General features: G+C 39.0%; 1 protein-coding gene across 3 annotated transcripts in view; it reads right to left on the bottom strand.

The window, feature by feature from the left end:
* TRIM33 (tripartite motif containing 33) overlaps positions 1 to 18740 on the bottom strand; it is a 138561-nt gene that overhangs the window by 74060 nt on the left and 45761 nt on the right. For all 3 annotated transcript variants that reach the window (XM_055584661.1, XM_055584662.1, XM_055584663.1), the window contains exons 2-4: positions 4747 to 4865; positions 4182 to 4326; positions 3886 to 4018 (exon numbers count right to left, since the gene is read on the bottom strand). In XM_055584661.1, coding sequence (XP_055440636.1) covers positions 3886 to 4018; positions 4182 to 4326; positions 4747 to 4865 — 397 coding nt within the window. The remainder of the gene's footprint in view (positions 1 to 3885; positions 4019 to 4181; positions 4327 to 4746; positions 4866 to 18740) is intronic.

The following is an 18740-nucleotide window of genomic DNA, read 5'->3' as shown; positions in this document are numbered from 1 at the left end:
TTCTGGCTCAAAGTCCAGCTGGAAAACACAAGGTAATATGCATTTGTGTGAGTAAAATAGCCTGGGGTTGGATAAAAGACATTTCTGGGACTCCTTGACATAGGAGCCTAATGTGCTATGATTCTAAAACCTGCTGAAGTCATAATGGACGTTAAGGTTAGACTGGAAAGAGAGGGATGGTTGACAGCATTAAAGTGAAAGTCTGGGTGAAAGCTGGAACATACTGATACGAACAAATGATGTGAAATAATTTTATCTCTCCTTTATATGATTAGTAGAATGGGTATTACTGATATTGTCTAATATAGTAAAACACAAGACATACATGTTCACCTTAAGGCAAGTCTTGATTAGACATGCTAAATGGGAACAATTAAAACTGTCCAAGTCCACAGAAGTTGTCGAATTGTGACAGTAGAGGATACCTAATGGATAAAAAGAATTTATGACTTTAATGACAAATGAGAAGCTGCTATGCTCTCATTTGTACCAATGAATTCTTTGTACAATAACCATGTGCACCCTGTGAAAAAAGTAAATGGTTCATCCAGTTAACAGTAGACTATTTAAAGCTTGAACTCAGTAATAATGCCACCACAGCATCAGCAGTCCTTGATGTGGTTTGAACAAGAGAAAAAATATATACAGCAGACTTAATAATAAGTGGCATTCAGGGACTGAACATGCAAAAAAAATTTTCCCTCTAACTCTGAAGAAAAGCCAAATGCAGTTTTTCATGTGGAAAGACCCTAATTTATGTTTATTCTTAGAGATAAGCTAGGTAGGAGCCACCTTTATCATTCCACAGGCGAAAAAAAAAATAAACAGCTTCTGCCACCTACATCCCTAGAACTAAACAAGTAGCGCCAATATTTGGTTGGTATATTTGAATTTTAAAGAATATATACTCCACATCTGGGAATTTTACCAATACAACCACCCAAAAGAAAATCATATTTGAATGAGGACCTGAACTATGTCTGAACAGTAAAAAGGAGTCTTTCTCTTGATGCTTACGGACCCTGTGATCCACAACTAGACGTGATTTTGGAAGTGTTAGCAACACATACGAAGATTGAAACATACAGCAAAAACCTCTGAGTGCCACTCAGCAGAGATCCAGGATTTTGGACCAGAAAATTTCTGGATGCCATGGTAAAACATATGCTATTTAAGAGAAAATTACTAGTTTGCCACTGGGCACTGAGGTTGACACTGTGACTGAAGGGCATAACATAACCATGAAACCTGAAATACCCCTTATGTCTTGAGTGACAGGAGAAAACAAATAAGGAAGGCAGAGTCCAGAAGTGTTCCACAAAAACAGAGATGGGTTTGTGCAGGAACATGCAACCAAGAGGATGCAAAAAAATATTTTATCATATTTATGAGCAGGTGAAAGTGAAAGTGTTAGTCACTGAGTTGTGTCCGACTCTTGATACCCCATGGAACTGTAGCCTGCCAGGCTCCTCTGTCCATGGGATTCTCCAGGCAATAATACTGGAGTGGATTGCCATTTCTTTCTCCAGGAGAGCTTCCTGACCCAGGGATCAAACCAGGGTCTCCTGCATTTTAGGCAGATTATTTATTGTCTGAGTCACTATACTCTCTTTCCCTCTAAACATGACTTTGGAACTACCAAAGGAACTGCTGAATGCTATGATCACATAGGTGGTACTCTAAAAACAGCTATTAGCTAACAAAGAGCTGTGTGGTTTATGGATGGTGGTTCCAAAGTGTACAGAAAGCAATCTGTTTAGAAGGGTACCACTTTAACTGAAGAATGTAATAATGAATCATATCAATGAGCTGGCCTGCATGCTGTTATCCCCTGTGTATGCGTTTTTACTGAACCCTGAAGTTGGTATGACAAAAGAGTGGTCTTGAGGACTGTTTCTGAACTTTGTGCAGATGATAAGGAAACAGTCTGGTAAGACTCGCTGCTGCTAAGTCACTTCAGTCATGTCCGACTCTGTGCAACCCCATAGACGGCAGCCCACCAGGCTCCCCTGTCCCTGGGATTCTCCAGGCAAGAACACTGGAGTGGGTTGCCATTTCCTTCTCCAATGCATGAAAGTGAAAAGTGAAAGTCAAGTCGCTCAGTCGTATCCGACTCTTAGCGACCCCATGGACTGCAGCTCACCAGGCTCCTCCGTCCATGGGATTTTCCAGGCAAGAGTACTGGAGTGGGGTGCCATTGATGAGTGCTATATCCTGAACACTTTAGGCTCTGTGAGGTACACGGAAGGGTGTTTTTAAAGTGGCTGGGGTAGGTGAGGCACATGTCAGCCAAATGGTACTGGCAGCAGTGCAGACAGAGCGAATCTGACGGTAAAACTCAAAGCAAGGACGCTGGCTGTGAACGAGCTGCGACAGGGGCCAAGGCTTCAAGCCCAATGCCATTGGCTCTGCCACAGTTCACCCAGGAAATCCAAAGTGTGAAAGAACTAAAGAAAAGGCAGGAGAGGCAACTGGGAATTCGATATAATGGTAAAGGAAAGTGGTGACGGAAAAGGAAGGATAAATTACCGTGAAACTTTGAGGTGTCAATGAAGTTATTCTTTCACAGGAAAAAGAATGCTGTGTTCCTATTATTTTTGCTTTACACCATCAATTTAAAAAGCCACAAGAAGTCTAAAAGCCCAAAAACCTGACAGCAGCTATGAGAAAGTAATTTAATGTCTTACTTAGATTTATTACAAAACAAGGATTAGATCTGGACCCAAAGTGAAGGCATCTACAAAATTAGTCACCTCCAATAAAACAATAGCTAATTTGTAGGTAAGATGAAACACTTTGTAACAAAGGATATGAAAGTTTAAAGTAGCATTTCTACCCAAATGGGCTGTAGAACAGTGAAAGGTGTCTTGAAAAAGGAAACATAACGTTACCTGTATGAGATCAAGTTTGAAAGATTCCACACACTGTATTCTATATTCTGAATATCACATGGGAGAAAGTGAGCAAATGAGCTAAAACAGATCTGGACTCCAACTGACTATGTGCAAGTCCTAGCTCTACCACTTACGGGGACATGCTGTATACATTATTAAAGCTTTCTGTAAGTAGACTTGCTCACTTTGAAACAGCTGAGATGTCAGTACCAACACTTCATGGGCGGTTGGTATGAATTAAACATGTGGCATTCAGAAAAGTGCCCAGCACAAATTATGGATGCAATACTTGTTAGTGAATAGGATTCATGTATCCTCTCTCTAAGAGAACTGTAAAAAGTCCAATGGCTCTAACAAATTAAAAGCTCTAAAACATCCTAGAGTTAAACATTTAAGTGTGGTTAATTGAACTTAACAACTAACTAGAAATTTCAGTAGTTTCCAGAACAGTTCTGATGTGACAGGCTGGTGATAAGTGAACATTATTGCATTCTGAGGGTAAAAGGGTTGAAACACAAAGCTATATTTTAATGAATTAGTAACTATGCTACCTGGATGCTTATAAATCCCCAGTTTTTCTACAAACTAAATCTGACATGAAATCAGTATATTTACATGCTTTGATGCTAAAATGGCTATCAGTCATACGCATGAAAATACTACCTTTTAACATGACAGCCCAAAGCCCATAACCCTGTGATAAATACCACAGAACACTTGAAAAAAAAAAAAGTGAGTTTGAACCGGAGGGACTGTATATGAAGAAATAATACAACTCTTATTATTGCAACCCAAATCCACACACTAATTAATACATTTTCAATAAATATCCATAAGACAATTAGATATGAATATAGAAACCATTAAATATTTTACCAAAAAATGTATCTTGCTCTAAGACACAAAACACACAAAAAAATCTGTTTTAGGAAAAATAATTCTATAAGAACTTTTAATAATATTTCTTGATAAGCAATAACGACTTCTGTACCTATGTTCTTTGTGTTCCAATAGCTGACAGTCTCTACATGTCAGTCTATCACACGTTTCACAGAAAAGTTTCAACTGTTCTTGTTTGTGAACAGGGCAGAAAACAGGGCGCTGACCAGATGCTCCAACAGACTCTGCAGTAAAATAAAACATATATTTTAAAACTAAACACCATTTTTGTCTAAATTCATAAATTCTTACCGATATTGGTATCAAAAGCTTGTAAAGTTAAGTACAAATGCTACAGGGGCTAAAGAGAGAGATGAATAGTAATCATTAAAACTGCTTCTCTCTTACCTGAGACATCTTCTTTCTTCCTGATCAAGTGATCCTTAGTGAATTTTACTCTTTGATGTGCTTCAATGCATGTCTTACATAGCCATTCTCCACACTCGACACAAAAGCCAACTGCACTCGCATTGTCTTCACAACTAGTACATACCTGAAAGAGGAAAGAAATGCTAACCTACACTAAATTTACAAAGGATATATCCACAAAATAAACAAGTAAAACTTTTCTACTTTACTCTCAAACATACTAATTCACTGTACCTAGAATAAAATCATCTTGCTATCCATTTCTCTTCAACAAAATCCTTCCCTTCCAGATCAAACATTCAAGTGGGTAAAAATCTAAGTCTCAGAACACAAAATCGACACAAGCTTTGAATTTTTAAGTGATAACTTTTAATCTCTTTTAGCCAGGTCTGAGGGTGTAGAATAAAGATACTCTTCATTTTCAAATTTAAAGACGAAACTAGGGCATAACTATCCTAATTTATGTAACAATTCAAGCATGTTTTCTTACAATGTACATTCTGATAATGAAGAAAGTAATATAAAGAAAAATTGAGACGCATACCTGTTCTGATTTCTCATCAGAACTGCTAGGGGTTTCAGATGTATCTTTCACAAAATAATTATCCACGAGGTCTATCTGTCTGCATTCTTGGCGGCATACTGGGCACCGTATTACACCAACTACAACACAAAAAAACAACATTAAGAAATATTTTCAGGAAAAAATAAGGAAATTATACACGATGCCTATATGTGAACTACTCATTCATATGTCATAGATAAGAAGAAAGAAATGAGTGTTAAGAGCTGGGTAAAATGTTATTCCACTAAGTTATTTCATTGGGGGAAAATAACACCCATTTGGGAAGATAAAATAAGCATTAATATGCAAATAAAAAAACTTTAAGCTGCTTCTTCATTACAATATGTGGTTGGTAATAATGGCACCGAAAGATATCCAGATCCTAACCACTGGAAAATTGTATGCCTTTATATGGCAAAGGAGATTTTGCGAGTGTAACTAAATTAAAGCTCCTGCGATGGCAACACTGTCCTGGATTCTCTGATAGGCTCTAAAATGTCATCAGTTTCAGTTCAATCGTTCAGTCATGTCTGACTCTTTGCAACCCCTTGGATCACAGCAGGCCAGGCCTCCCTGTCCATCACCAACTCCTGAGGTTTACCCAACTCATGTCTATTGAGTAGGTGATGTCATCCAACCATCTCATCGTCCGTCGCCCCTTCTCCTCCTGCCTTCAGTCTTTCCCAGTATCATGGTCTTTTCCAGTCAGTCAGCTTTTCGCATCACGTGGCCAAAGCATTGGAGTTTCAGCTTCAACATCAGTCCTTCCACTGAAGACTCAGGATTGATCTCCTTTAAGATGGACTGTACCAGTAACGCTGAAAAAGGTGAACTTGAACACTTCTATGAAGACCTACAAGACCTTTTGGAACTAACACCCAAAAAAGATGTCTTTTTCATTATAGGGAACTGGAATGCAAAAGTAGGAAGTCAAGAAACACCTGAAGTAACAAGCAAATTTGGCCTTGGAATATGGAATGACGCAGAGCAAGGACTAATAGAGTTTTGGCAAGAAAACACACTGGTCATAGCAAACACCCTCTTCCAACAACACAAGAGACGACTCTACACATGGATATCACCAGATGGTCAACACTGAAATCAGATTGATTATATTCTTTGCAGCCAAAGATGGAGAAGCTCTATACAGTCAGCAAAAACAAGACCAGGAACTAACTGTGGCTCAGATCATGAACTGCTTATTGCCAAATTCAGACTTGGAGAAAGTACGGAAAACCACTAGATCATTCAGGTATGACCTAAATCAAATCCCTATGATTATACAGTGGAAGTGAGAAATAGATTTAAGTGACTACATCTGACAGAGCGCTTGATGAACTATGGACGGAGGTTCGTGACACTGTACAGGAGACAGGGATCAAGACCATCCCCATGGAAAAGAAATGCAAAAAAAGCAAGATGGCTGTCTGGGGAGGCCTTACAAATAGCTCTAAAAACAAAAGAAGCAAAAAAGGAAAGAAATAAGCATCTGAATGCAGAGTTCCAAAGAATAGCAAGGAGATAAGAGAGCCTTCCTCAGCGATCAATGCAAAGAAATAAGAGGAAAACAACAGAAAGGGAAAGACTAGAGATCTCTTCAAGAAAATCAGAGATACCAAGGGAACATTTCTTGCAAAGACGGGCTCGATAAAGGACAGAAGTGGTATGGACCTAACATAAGCGGACGACATTAAGAAGAGGTGGCAAGAATACACAGAAGAATTGTACAAAAAAGATCTTCATGACCCGATAATCACGATGGTGTGATCACTGAACTAGAGCCAGACATCCTGGAATGTGAAGTCAAGTGGGCCTTAGAAAGCATCACTATAAACAAAGCTACTGGAGGTGATGGAATTCCAGTTGAGCTATTTGAAATCCTAAAAGAAGATGAGGCTGTGAGTGCTGCACTTAATATGCCAGCAAATTTGGAAAATTCATCAGTCAATTCAGCAGTGGTCACAGGACTGCAAAAGATCAGTTTTCATTCCAATTCCAAAGAAAAGCAATGCCAAAGAATGATCAAAATACCGCACGATGGAACTCATCTCAATGCTAGCAAAGTAATGTTCAAAATTCTCCAAACCAGGCTTCAGCAATACATGAACCGTGAATTTCCAGATGTTCAAGCCGGTTTTAGAAAAGGCAGAGGAACCAGAGATCAAATTTCCAACATCTGCTGGATCATCGAAAAAGGAAGACAGTTCCAGAAAAACATCTATTTCTGCTTTATTGACTGTGCCAAACCTTTGACTGTGTGGATGACAATAAACTGTGGAAAATTCTGAAAGAGATGGGAATACCAGACCACCTGACCTTCCTCTTGAGAAACCTATATGCAGGTGAGGAAGCAACAGTTAGAACTGGACATGGAAAGACAGACTGGTTCCAAACAGGAAAAGGAGTATGTCAAGGCTGTATATTGTCACCCTGCTTATTTAACTTCTGTGCAGAGTACATCATGAGAAATGTTGGGCTGGAAGAAGCACAAGCTGGAATCAAGATTGCCGGGAGAAATATCAATCACCTCAGATATGCAGATGACACCACCCTTATGGCAGAAAGTGAAGAGGAACTAAAAGGCCTCTTGATGAAGGTGAAAGAGGAGAGTGAAAAAGTTGGCTTAAAGCTCACATTCAGAAAACGAAGATTATGGCATCTGGTCCCATCACACTTCATGGGAAATAGATGGGGAAAAAGTGGAAACAGTGTCAGACTTTATTTTTGGGGGCTCCAAAATCACTGCAGATGGTGACTGCAACCATGAAATTAAAAGACGCTAACTCCTTGGAAGGAAAGTTATGACCAACGTAGATAGCATATTCAAAAGCAGAGACGTTACTTTGCCAACAAAGGTCCGTCTAGTCAAGGCTATGGTTTTTCCAGTGGTCATGTATGGATGTGAGAGTTGGACTGTGAAGAAGGCTGAGCGCCACAGAATTGATGCTTTTGAACTGTGGTGTTGGAGAAGATTCTTGAGAGTCCCTTGGTCTGCAAGAAGATCCAACCAGTCCATTCTAAAGGAGATCAGTCCTGCCTTGGTGTTCATTGGAAGGACTAAAGTTGAAACTCCAATACTTTGGCCATCTCATGCGAAGAGTTGACTCATTGGAAAAGACCCTGATGCTGGGAGGGACTGGGGGCAGGAGAAAAAGGGGATGACAGAGGATGAGATGGCTGGATGGCATCACCAAATCGATGGACATGAGTTTGGGTGAAATCCAGGAGGTGGTGATGGACAGGGAGGCCTGGCGTGCTGCAGTTCATGGGGTCGCAAAGAGTCGGACACGAATGAGTAACTGAACTCAACTGAACTTAAGATGGACTGCTTGGCTCTCCTTGCAGTCTAAGGGACTCTCAAGAATCTTCTCCAACACCACAGTTCAAAAGCATCAATTCTTTGGCACTAGGCTTTCTTTATAGTCCAACTCTCACATCCATACATGACTACTGCAAAAACCATAGCCTTGACTAGACAGAACTTTGTTGGCAAAGTAATGTCTCTGCTTTTGAATATGCTATCTAGGTTGGTCATAACTTTTCTTCCAAGGAGTAAGTGTGTTTTAATTTCATGGCTGCAGTCACTATCTGTAGTGATTTTGGAGCCCCAAAAATAAAGTCTGACACTGTTTCCACTCTTTCCCCATCTATTTGTCATGAAGTGATGGGACTAGAGGCCATGATCTTTGCTTTCTGAATGCTGAGCTTTAAGCCAATTTTTTCACTCTCCTCTTTCACCTTCATCAAGAGGCTTTTTAGTTCTTCACTTTCTGCCATAAGGGTGGTGTCATCTGCATATCTGAGGTTACTGATATTTCTCCCGGCAATCTTGATTCCAGCTTGTGCTTCTTCCAGCCCAACGTTTCTCATGATGTACTCTGCACAGAAGTTAAATAAGCAGGGTGACAATATACAGCCTTGACGTACTCCTTTTCCTATTTGGAACCAGTCTGTCATTCCATGTCCAGTTCTAACTGTTGCTTCCTCACCTGCGTACAGGTTTCTCAAGAGGAAGGTCAGGTGGTCTGGTATTCCCATCTCTTTCAGAATTTTCCAGTTTATTGTCATCCACACAGTCAAAGGTTTGGCACAGTCAATAAAGCAGAAATAGATGTTTTTCTGGAACACTCTTGCTTTTTCCATGATCCAGCAGATGTTGGAAATTTGATCTCTGGTTCCTCTGCCTTTTCTAAAACCGGCTTGAACATCTGGAAATTCACGGTTCACGTATTACTGAAGCCTGCTTGAAGAAATTTCAGCAATACTTTGCTAGCATTGAGATGAGTGCACTTGTGTGGTGGTTTGAGCATTCTTTGGCATTGCCTTTCTTTGGAATTGGAATGAAAACTGATCTTTTCCAGTCCTGTGACCACTGCTGAATTGACTGATGAATTTTCCAAATTTGCTGGCATATTAAGTGCAGCACTCACAGCCTCATCTTCTTTTAGGATTTCAAATAGCTCAACTGGAATTCCATCACGTCCACTAGCCTTTTTCGCAGTGATGCTTCCTAAGGCCCACTTGGCTTCACATTCCAGGATGTCTGGCTCTAGGTGAGTGATCACACCATCATGATTATCTGGGTCGTTAAGATCTTTTTTATACTGTTCTTCTGTGTATTCTTGCCACCTCTTCTTAATATCTTAGGCTTCTGTTAGGTCCATACCATTTCTGTCCTTTATTGAGTCCATCTTTGCATGAAATGGTCCCTTGATATCTTTACTATTCTTGAAGAGATCTCTAGTCTTTTCCCCTCTATTGTTTTCCTCTATTTCTTTGCACTGATCACTGAGGAAGGCTTTCTTCTCTCTCCTTGCTATTCTTGGGAACTCTGCATTCAGATGGGTATATCTTTCCTTTTCTCCTTTGCTTTTCTCTTCTCTTCTCTTCACAGCTATTTCTAAGGCCTCCTCAGACAGCCATTTTGCTTTTTTGCATTTCTTTGTCTTGGGGATGATCTTGATCCCTGTCTCCTGTACAATGTCACGAACCTCATCCCATAGTTCATCAGGCACTCTATCAGATTTAATCCCTTGAATCTATTTGTCACTTCCACTGTATAATCTTAAGGAATTTGATTTAGGTCATACCTGAATGGTCTAGTGGTTTTCCCTACTTTCTTCAATTTAAGTCTGAATTTGGCAATAAGGAGTTCATGATCTGAGCCACAGTCAGCTCCTGGTCTTCTTTTTGCTGACTGTATAGAGCTTCTCCATCTTTGTCTGCAAAGAATATAATCAATCTGATTTCATTGTTGGCCATCTAGTGATGTCCATGTGTAGTCTTCTCTTGTGTTGTTGGAAGAGGGTGTTTGCTATGACCAATGCATTCTCTTGGCAAAATTCTTGTTAGCCTTTGCCCTGCTTCATTCTGTACTCCAAGGCCAAATTTGCCTGTTACTTCAGGTGTTTCTTGACTTCCCACTTTTGCATTCCAGTCCCCTATAATGGAAAGTACATCTTTCTTGGGTGTTAGTTCTAAAAGGTCTTATAATCACAAGTGGTCTAACAAGAAGCAGGCAGGGAAGATTAGACTACAAGAGGAGGAGAAGGCAACTGATAAGAAAAACAGAGATTAATGTGCTTTGGAGACACAGACATAAGCCAAGGAATATAGGAGGCTTACATAAGCTGAAAAAAGAAAATGGATTCTCTCCTCAGAGCCTCCAGAAGGATCAAGACATGCTGACACTTTGACTCTAGTCCAGTAAAACTAACTGCAAACTTTAGCCTTTAAGAACAGTAAGAGAATAAAATGTATGTTGTTCTAAAGACAAGTTTATGGCAATTCTGTTATAGTAGAAATAGAAATACACAATCTTCATCTTATAAATTCTGAGTTGATTAAGAGCGACCTGAATTCATCCTTATGTAAAATGTGGGAAGAAAGATATTCTGAAACTTAACATGCCAGTGTTCTAGCATCTATCAGAAGAAACAAACCTGCCAAGGTAAAACGGAAGTTAAAGTTTGTTAAAAATTAGAAAACAGCAGTATAGTCAACACAACAGAGTGACTACTATGTATCAGCCATAAAATTGAAAAACATAGAATGACACAATCCTTGCTTTTAAGAAAGGGCTGAAGACTAGTATCTTACAGTTTATACCATGTACAATTGTAGGAAGCACCATACAAAGACAAGGATATAAACAGTCCAAAGGGTGGTACATATAGGAGGTATAGATCAGTGGTAGTGAGGGTTAGCCGGTAGGAAGAAGGAACTAGACACTCTACTTACCACTATGTCTGTCCATGTTTGCATGTTTGTGCGGGGACTCAAATGTGTGTATGTAATCCACTGCCTATTCTTTAAAATTCCTAAGATTAAAATAAGGGAAGAAATCCTGTATGTTGCAACGATAACTTTTTTTTTTTATTTTAGGAAATTAAAAAGTCTTTGAGCCCTCCATCTTGATTTATGCTTCAGTTATGTGCCACAGTTGCTTTAAAATCTTTGATTATCAGTAGTTTTCCTAATTTGTTTAAGAAATAATCCACTTTCATCTGCTTTTTATGTTCAGTTCACTTCAGTCGCTCAGTCACATCCGACTACTTGCGACCCCATGAATCACAGCACGAATCACCCCATGAATCACCTCATGAATCACAGGCCTCCCTGTCCATCACCAACTCCCTGAGTTCACTCAAACTCATGTCCATCGAGTCGGTGAGGCCATCCAGTCAGCTCATCCTCTGTCGTCCCCTTCTCCTCCTGCCCCCAATCCCTCCCAGCATCAGGGTCTTTTCCAATGAGTCAACTCTTCCCATGAGGTGGCCAAAGTATTGGAGTTTCAGCTTTAGCATCAGTCCTTCCAATGAACACCCAGGACTGACCTCCTTTAGGATGGACCGGTTGGATCTCCTTGCAGTCCAAGGGACTCTCAAGAGTCTTCTCCAACACCACAGGTCAAAAGCATCAATTCTTCGGCGCTCAGCTTTCTTCACAGTCCAACTCTCACATCCATACATGACCACAGAAAAAACCATAGCCTTGACTAGACGGACCTTTGTTGGCAAAGTAATATCTCTGCTTTTGAATATACTATCTAGGTTGGTCATAACTTTCCTTCCAAGGAGTAAGCGTCCTTTAATTTCATGGCTGCAATCAATATCTGCAGTGATTTTGGAGCCCCCAAACATAAAGTCTGACACTGTTTCCCCATCTATCTGCCATGAAGTGATGGGATCTGATGCCATGATCTTCGTTTTCTGAATGTTGAGCTTGAAGCCAACTTTTTCATTCTCCTCTTTTATCTTCATCAAGAGGCTTTTTATTTTTAGTTCCTCTTCACTTTCTGCATTAAGTGTGGTGTCATCTGCATATCTGAGGTTATTGATATTTCTCCCAGCAATCTTGATTCCAGCTTGTGCTTCTTCCAGCCCAATGTTTCTCATGATGTACTCTGCATATAAGTTAAATAAGCAGGGTGACAATATACAGCCTTGACGTACTCCTTTTCCTATTTGGAACCAGTCTGTTGTTCCATGTCCAGTTCTAACTGTTGCTTTCTGACCTGCATACAAATTTCTCAAGAGGCAGGTCAGGTGGTCTGATTCCCATGTCTTTCAGGATTTTCCACAGTTTATTGTGATCCACATAGTCAAAGGCTTTGGCATAGTCAATAAACCAGAAATAGATGTTTTTCTGGAACTCTCTTGCTTTTTTGATGATCCAGAGGATGTTGGCAATTTGATCTCTGGTTCCTCTGCCTTTTCTAAAACCAGCTTGAACATCTGGAAGTTCACCATTCACATATTGCTGAAGCCTGGCTTGCAGAATTTTGAGCATTACTTTACTAGCATGTGAGATGAGTGCAATTGTGCGGTACTTGGAGCATTCTTTGGCATTGCCTTTCTTTGAGATTGGAATGAAAACTGACCTTTTCCAGTCCTGTGGCCACTGCTGAGTTTTCCAAATTTGCTGGCATGTTGAGTGCAGCACTTTCACAGCATCATCTTTCAGGATTTCAAATAGCTCAACTGGAATTTCATCACCTCCACTAGTTTTGTTTGTAGTGATGCCTTCTAAGGCCCAGTTGACTTCACATTCCAGGATGTCTGGCTCTAGGTCAGTGATCACACCATCATGATTATCTGGGTCGTGAAGCTCTTTTTGTACAGTTCTTCTGTGTATTCTTGCCACCTCTTCTTAATATCTTAATAGCTTTTTACATTACTGAATCTAAATTCATAAGACAGAGCTCTTTTATAGCCATTTTTTAAATGCTGCAGGTTGCAGCCATTACCACTTCAAAGAAGTCTGAATGAGGAAAACATTTTCCCTTGTTAAATTAGTTCCTATTTCTGTAGAAATTTCATTTTTAAATCTGTGATAGATGCGCTATCATAAAGCAAGTATATAGTTGGTTTTTTTTCCTATCAACTACTCATTGTCATTCAACAATAAAGACATTAAAGATACAGCAAGCTTATAAAGTACTATTTTCTGAAAGAAATAGGAAGCATCTTCATCTTAATATTGTACTTTTGGTTATGCAAACACTTTGATAACAGAAATGTTTATGTCCCCCATAAATCTGGTCAGAAATTAATTTTTATTTTGTTAAGTTAAACAGACTATAGGCAGATGGAGTACTGCGTACAAGTGGTCCAAAGTAAGACAGAAGCCTTCAGTAAGAATGCTAGATCTTAAAAAAGAAACTGGGGGTGGGGAAGGAGGTGGGTGATGCGTTCAGGGTGGGGGACACATGCGCACCCGTAGCTGATTCATGTCAGTGTATGCCGAAAACCATCACAATATTGTAAAGTAATTATCCTCCAATAATTAAAAAAAAAAAGAAACTGGTTAATGAATTTAAAGTTTTGTGCCTTGGTCAAACATTAACATTATGTCACAAATTCCCTGGCAGTCCAGTGGTTCAGAGTCCACACTTCCACAGAAGGGGGCACAGTTTGATACCTGGTGGGAGAACTGAGATCACTCAAGCTGCCCCACGTTGTAAAAAACTTAAAAAACAAAAGTCCTGTCATTGAAAAATGATGTCTGTGTAGAATGACAAAAATAACCAGTGTTGAATCATGTTTTATTTCCTGACATTCCGCATTATCCCAGGTTGCTAAACGTGTGGTTTCCAAGAAATCTGACTTATTATTGTGTTCATTTACTGTCCTATGTGACACTTTTGTCACTGTTAGAGATTCAGTGATTAAAATGGGAAACAGAAGCTTAGGTTATTTTCCTTCTCAAAACTATGTTCCTTGGAGCCACATTATTACGATGGCTTTCACGCTCTTGTACACGGAATGTCTTAAGCTGAGTGCAGTTTAGAGGATCCTAATTACTTCTTTCAACACTGTGATCTGACCTGTAACAAATCTGTATGCACATTGTTAACAAGTCTATTATAAACCAACTGAATGTACAAATCTTAGTGCTGGTGCCGAAATCTCTTCAGAACAGTCACCACGATATCAAGGTTTGTTTCCACATTTGTAAGCATCGAGTGTCAATCAAAACTGAAGATGAAACAGTAACGAATGCTGAGTTCTCAGGCTTTAGGTATACTTCCTCTTTAGGTTTTTTGGTTCTCTATTTTTACTATACTGTTTGATTTAAATTTCCTACACACTAACTTCATATGTGCGACTAAAATAAAACTGCAGTATTTATTTTAAAATGGGTTTAAGACTAGTATTTAATTTTTATAGTTTATACCATGCACAACTTACAAAGACAAGGATATAAACAAAGAGCTGTACATACAAGAAGTATAGCTCAGTGGTAGAACATTTGACTGCAAAGAGTTGTACATATACAAACTACAGAAGCTTACATAGTAATTGTAATGGAATGTCATGCTAAAAGGAATATCAGCATTGCAGTAATGTGAATGGGAAAAAAGTACAATAAGCAGGGGCCATGTGTATATACGTAGAGCTGACTCATCTTGCTATACAGTAGAAACTAACACAACATTGTAAAGCAACCATGCTACACTTAAAGTTAAAAAATAAATCAAAGTAGGAATATCAGTCCCTCAGCAAACATATATACTTTGCTACGCATAATTTTACAATTGTATATATGAAACAAAATATTGTGTTTATACTACAAAATGCATACAGAGATCCCCCTCAACAGAAAGGCATAAAACAATTCATGAAAGCAAAGGAAGAAACAATATGGTCAGGAAAAAGGGAAAAATGAATATAAATATTTTTACATCGAAGATGGCATGAGTTAAAAGTCATTCAAGAAACATACAGCGTAACTACAAAGGAGAAAAGTGTAAGTAAGGAGCAATAATTTCTTACAGTGAATAAGTTAAGTCTTCACTGAGAAGGTGACAGTTACACATGATCTTGAAGAATCAATTGCACTCACTAATGTGCAAGAAATTGTATACTTGGTTGGTCTGGGTTCATTAAACCCTGCACATTTCTAAGGAAAGCCGTCAATACTAGCCCTTGATGGGCATATGGGAGATGACTTCTGAACTCTTGGAATATTAATTATGCCTGATAAAAGTGCCTCCCCCTCAAAAAAAAAAAAAAAAAAAGTTTCTGTTTGCCTGAGGCCATCTGCATTCAGTTTGACCTCTGGATCTGACTGGAGGTCAAGTAGGTGGTACCAGTTCTGCGGAGGCTCTACACCTGTATGACTGATTCCCCAATAAAAACCACAGACAGAGGCTCAGGTGAGCTTCCCTGGTTGGTAACACTCTTTCTGCATACTATCACACACTAACTGCGAGAATAAAGCATCTCCCTGTTTAACTCTACTGAAGGAAGACACTTGAAAGTGTGCACCTGCTTCCTCCTGGATTTCACACCATGCACCATGAGTATAAGGGTTTTTCTTAATTCTAAGTCCTTCCAGCAAATCACAAATCTGACTGTGGTCTTGGGGACCCCATAAAAAACTAGGAAAGAAAGAAACAGCGTGCAAATCAAGAACAGCAGATGCAAAGTTCACAAACAAAAAAAGCATAGGAGCCTACAGAGAGAAAACTATCTGTATGTATTAGTATATATATAGTCATATAACTAAAATATTGAGAAAGTTAAGAAATTTGTGACATCTAAAGGAGTATCTTTCAAAAGGCATACTGTTCTGAGCAAGAAACACTAAATATTATAAAAGTATCCATTATATCTGTGTAAAAGAATGATTTGATGCAAATCATACTAGCTTTTGATTTCTGAATAAGCTCAGATTCTTAAAATTTCTACTTCTACCTAGCAAGCTGACATCACAGTTCATGACTTTTCATCTTTTCAAAAAATGTAGACAGCAAAAGGATACTGAATACTGCAGAAGAAACACAACCCAAAGTACACAAAGCGTAGAGGGATACATTTGAGGAAGATTTTTGTCATAAAGATTTTCAAAGAAGCTTGAAATTCAGAATTTGAAGCATGAAAGAACTCCCAAAGAGACACAAGAAAATTTAAGTTGGCAGACATCAACAAACCCCATTCCTATTCTGACTACTTATTCCTGTCAGATCACCCAGCAAAGTATCTTATCACCAAAACAAAAAGAGCTGAAGTTTCTTTAGGGATCTTTTTGGTATTCTATATTTATAAATAAATGTTTAGATTATATAAACATTTTTGTTGAAAATGAGAATCTTTTGAGTTTGCAAGTATGCCCCTGTAACTAGTGATCAAATGAGTGTGCTCCTGACTCTATCACTCAGTACCAGTTGCCATGTTGTTTTCAGTATTACACAAAACTGAAACCCAAACTTCAAAGCCAAAGCTAGTGACCACATAATGTTCCTAGAACTGATTTCATTACTTCAAAGCTCAAGTTCTGAGAGACTCGTTCATACTCACTAATTTCCTTTAAGTGTTAATTTACTAAAATGTATGATCACTGGGGTGGAGGATGGGAGGGGGTTAAAGGCTAAAATAGACACCTCTACAAACTAGTTTATCTCCACAGTGTTGTTAAGTGGAATTTAGTTTCAGTAAACTGACTGATGGACTTCAAGACGGATCATTAAGCAGATGCGAAAAGACCACATGACCCCCAACTCAAATACAGAAATAGCTAACATACAACAAATTAAAGTGTAAACCCCAAAATACCTAAGTCTACACCCAAGAACGCAAAATTTTGAAGTGCCAGAAACAAAACAGAGCACTCAAAGCCTAAGTAGTGAGGCAGTGATATAAGTGAGCCACAGAGGTTACCTTACCACTGTTGAGAATAGGAAGTAAGATAAAGGTCAAAAGGTGAAACTGAACTGCCTCAATAAAGCCATGGGGCAATCTTTTAAGCACTCCACAAACAAAAACCCTCACCAGTCCTGGAGTCACCCACAAGCAACATCAACACTAAATAAGCTTGATGCATAGATGTGTAAACAAAGTATGTACTATTTGCACAGTACACAGACAGGCCAAGTCAAGAAACTAAGAAGCTTGCCTAGTAGATTAGTAGCTTCCAGGTTGGTGAACTGGTAGAGATTCGGGAAGAGTGACACTTGGGCGAGCATGGACGCTCCATACCTCTTCCCACAAACCTTGCCCTGTGCATCGCTTCTATCTGACTATTCCTGAGCTATGGCCTTTTATAATAAACTGGGAGGTAATGCTGGATGACTTAAGGGAAGATCACATAGTGATGCGACCTCTAGTTCTGAAGCTTCATGTCCTGGCACCAGTTTTTCCGCAATGTCAGAAACACTGAATGGAAAATTAGAAGTAAATCTATTATGAACCAGAAGGAACCCAGTCCATCACACTAGTCATCTTCTCCAAGGGTGAAGTCAACATTTCTCTTCTGTCCTCTATCCTAAGCTCAAGTTCTTATTTAAAATCTTCTCTTTAATCAACTTGTAACTCCAAGCAAAAGGTTCACAAAGTTGAAGTCATTATTTTTGCCCAATAGCTACTTCTTTTCCTGGAATTCCTACTTAGGTAAATTCACATATTCATTCAGCAACAACCAAAAGAAACTTTTCTGAACTCTTATAAACACAAAACCATCTCATTAGAACTCCTTCCAACCCAAGGCACAAGTGGAACTCCCACTGAAGATAAGCTCATAAATAAAACTACAATGCACATGAAGAAACCCAATACTGCTGGAATGAGTAGACAAACACAATAAACCAAGAAGTAAAAACCTAAAACCACAGAAAACAAAACAGTCTGATGGACTTCAAATATGTATAAAATGTTCACAGAGATAGAGGACAAACGGAATCTATGAAAATGGGTAGATATAAAAAAGAAAATGAAACTGAATAAACTTAAAACACTAATTAATAAGCAAGTGGTAACTTACGAAAACTATTAAGATAGAAGACAGATATGAAGGAATTAAGTAGAATTCAACACAGAGATAAGGAGGGATAGAATACAAAAGAGAAGAAGCAAGCTAAAGAACTCAATGAGCCTTTCTGGCAGTGACAACCTCTCCATAAGAACAAGCCTCTCACAAAGGATCTCCTTCATCCCTCTCCATAAAAGAAGAGGAAACATAAGAAGTGCTGGTGCGGAGCCTTAAATTCCCCAATTTTCATGGATGTGAAATGCCCAAGATGCTATAAAATCACCACCATCTTTGGCCATGCACAAATAGTTTTGTGAGCTGGCTGTTCTACTATCCTCTGTCAATCTACAAGAGGAAAAGCAAGCCTTACGGAGAATGTTCCTTAGACAGAAGCAGCATTAAAAGCACCCTGAATCAAGATGACTGGGAACCCGTCCCAATAAACACATTCTGGACATCTAAAAAAAAAACAAAGGACCTAAATGAGAAATTCCAGCATATGTCAAAAAGAAGTTCATTAAGGAAATGAAGTAGAGATGCTAAAGAGATAAAGGCTGGAAATTTCAGACCTAAAGAAATGAGCCCTCAGATTGCAATCCAACTCTTAAGCAAGATAAAAATACCTCTGCATCTAAACATCAGCAAACATGAAGAAAATTTTTTTGGTTTTTTTGGCTACGTCATGTGGCTTGTGGGATTTCAGTTCTCTCACCAGGGATTAA

This window comes from Bubalus kerabau, chromosome 6 (genome assembly GCF_029407905.1).
Source record: "Bubalus kerabau isolate K-KA32 ecotype Philippines breed swamp buffalo chromosome 6, PCC_UOA_SB_1v2, whole genome shotgun sequence".
In the NCBI taxonomy this organism is placed as follows: Eukaryota; Metazoa; Chordata; class Mammalia; order Artiodactyla; family Bovidae; genus Bubalus; species Bubalus kerabau.
This window is presented reverse-complemented; position numbering and strand designations above follow the sequence as displayed.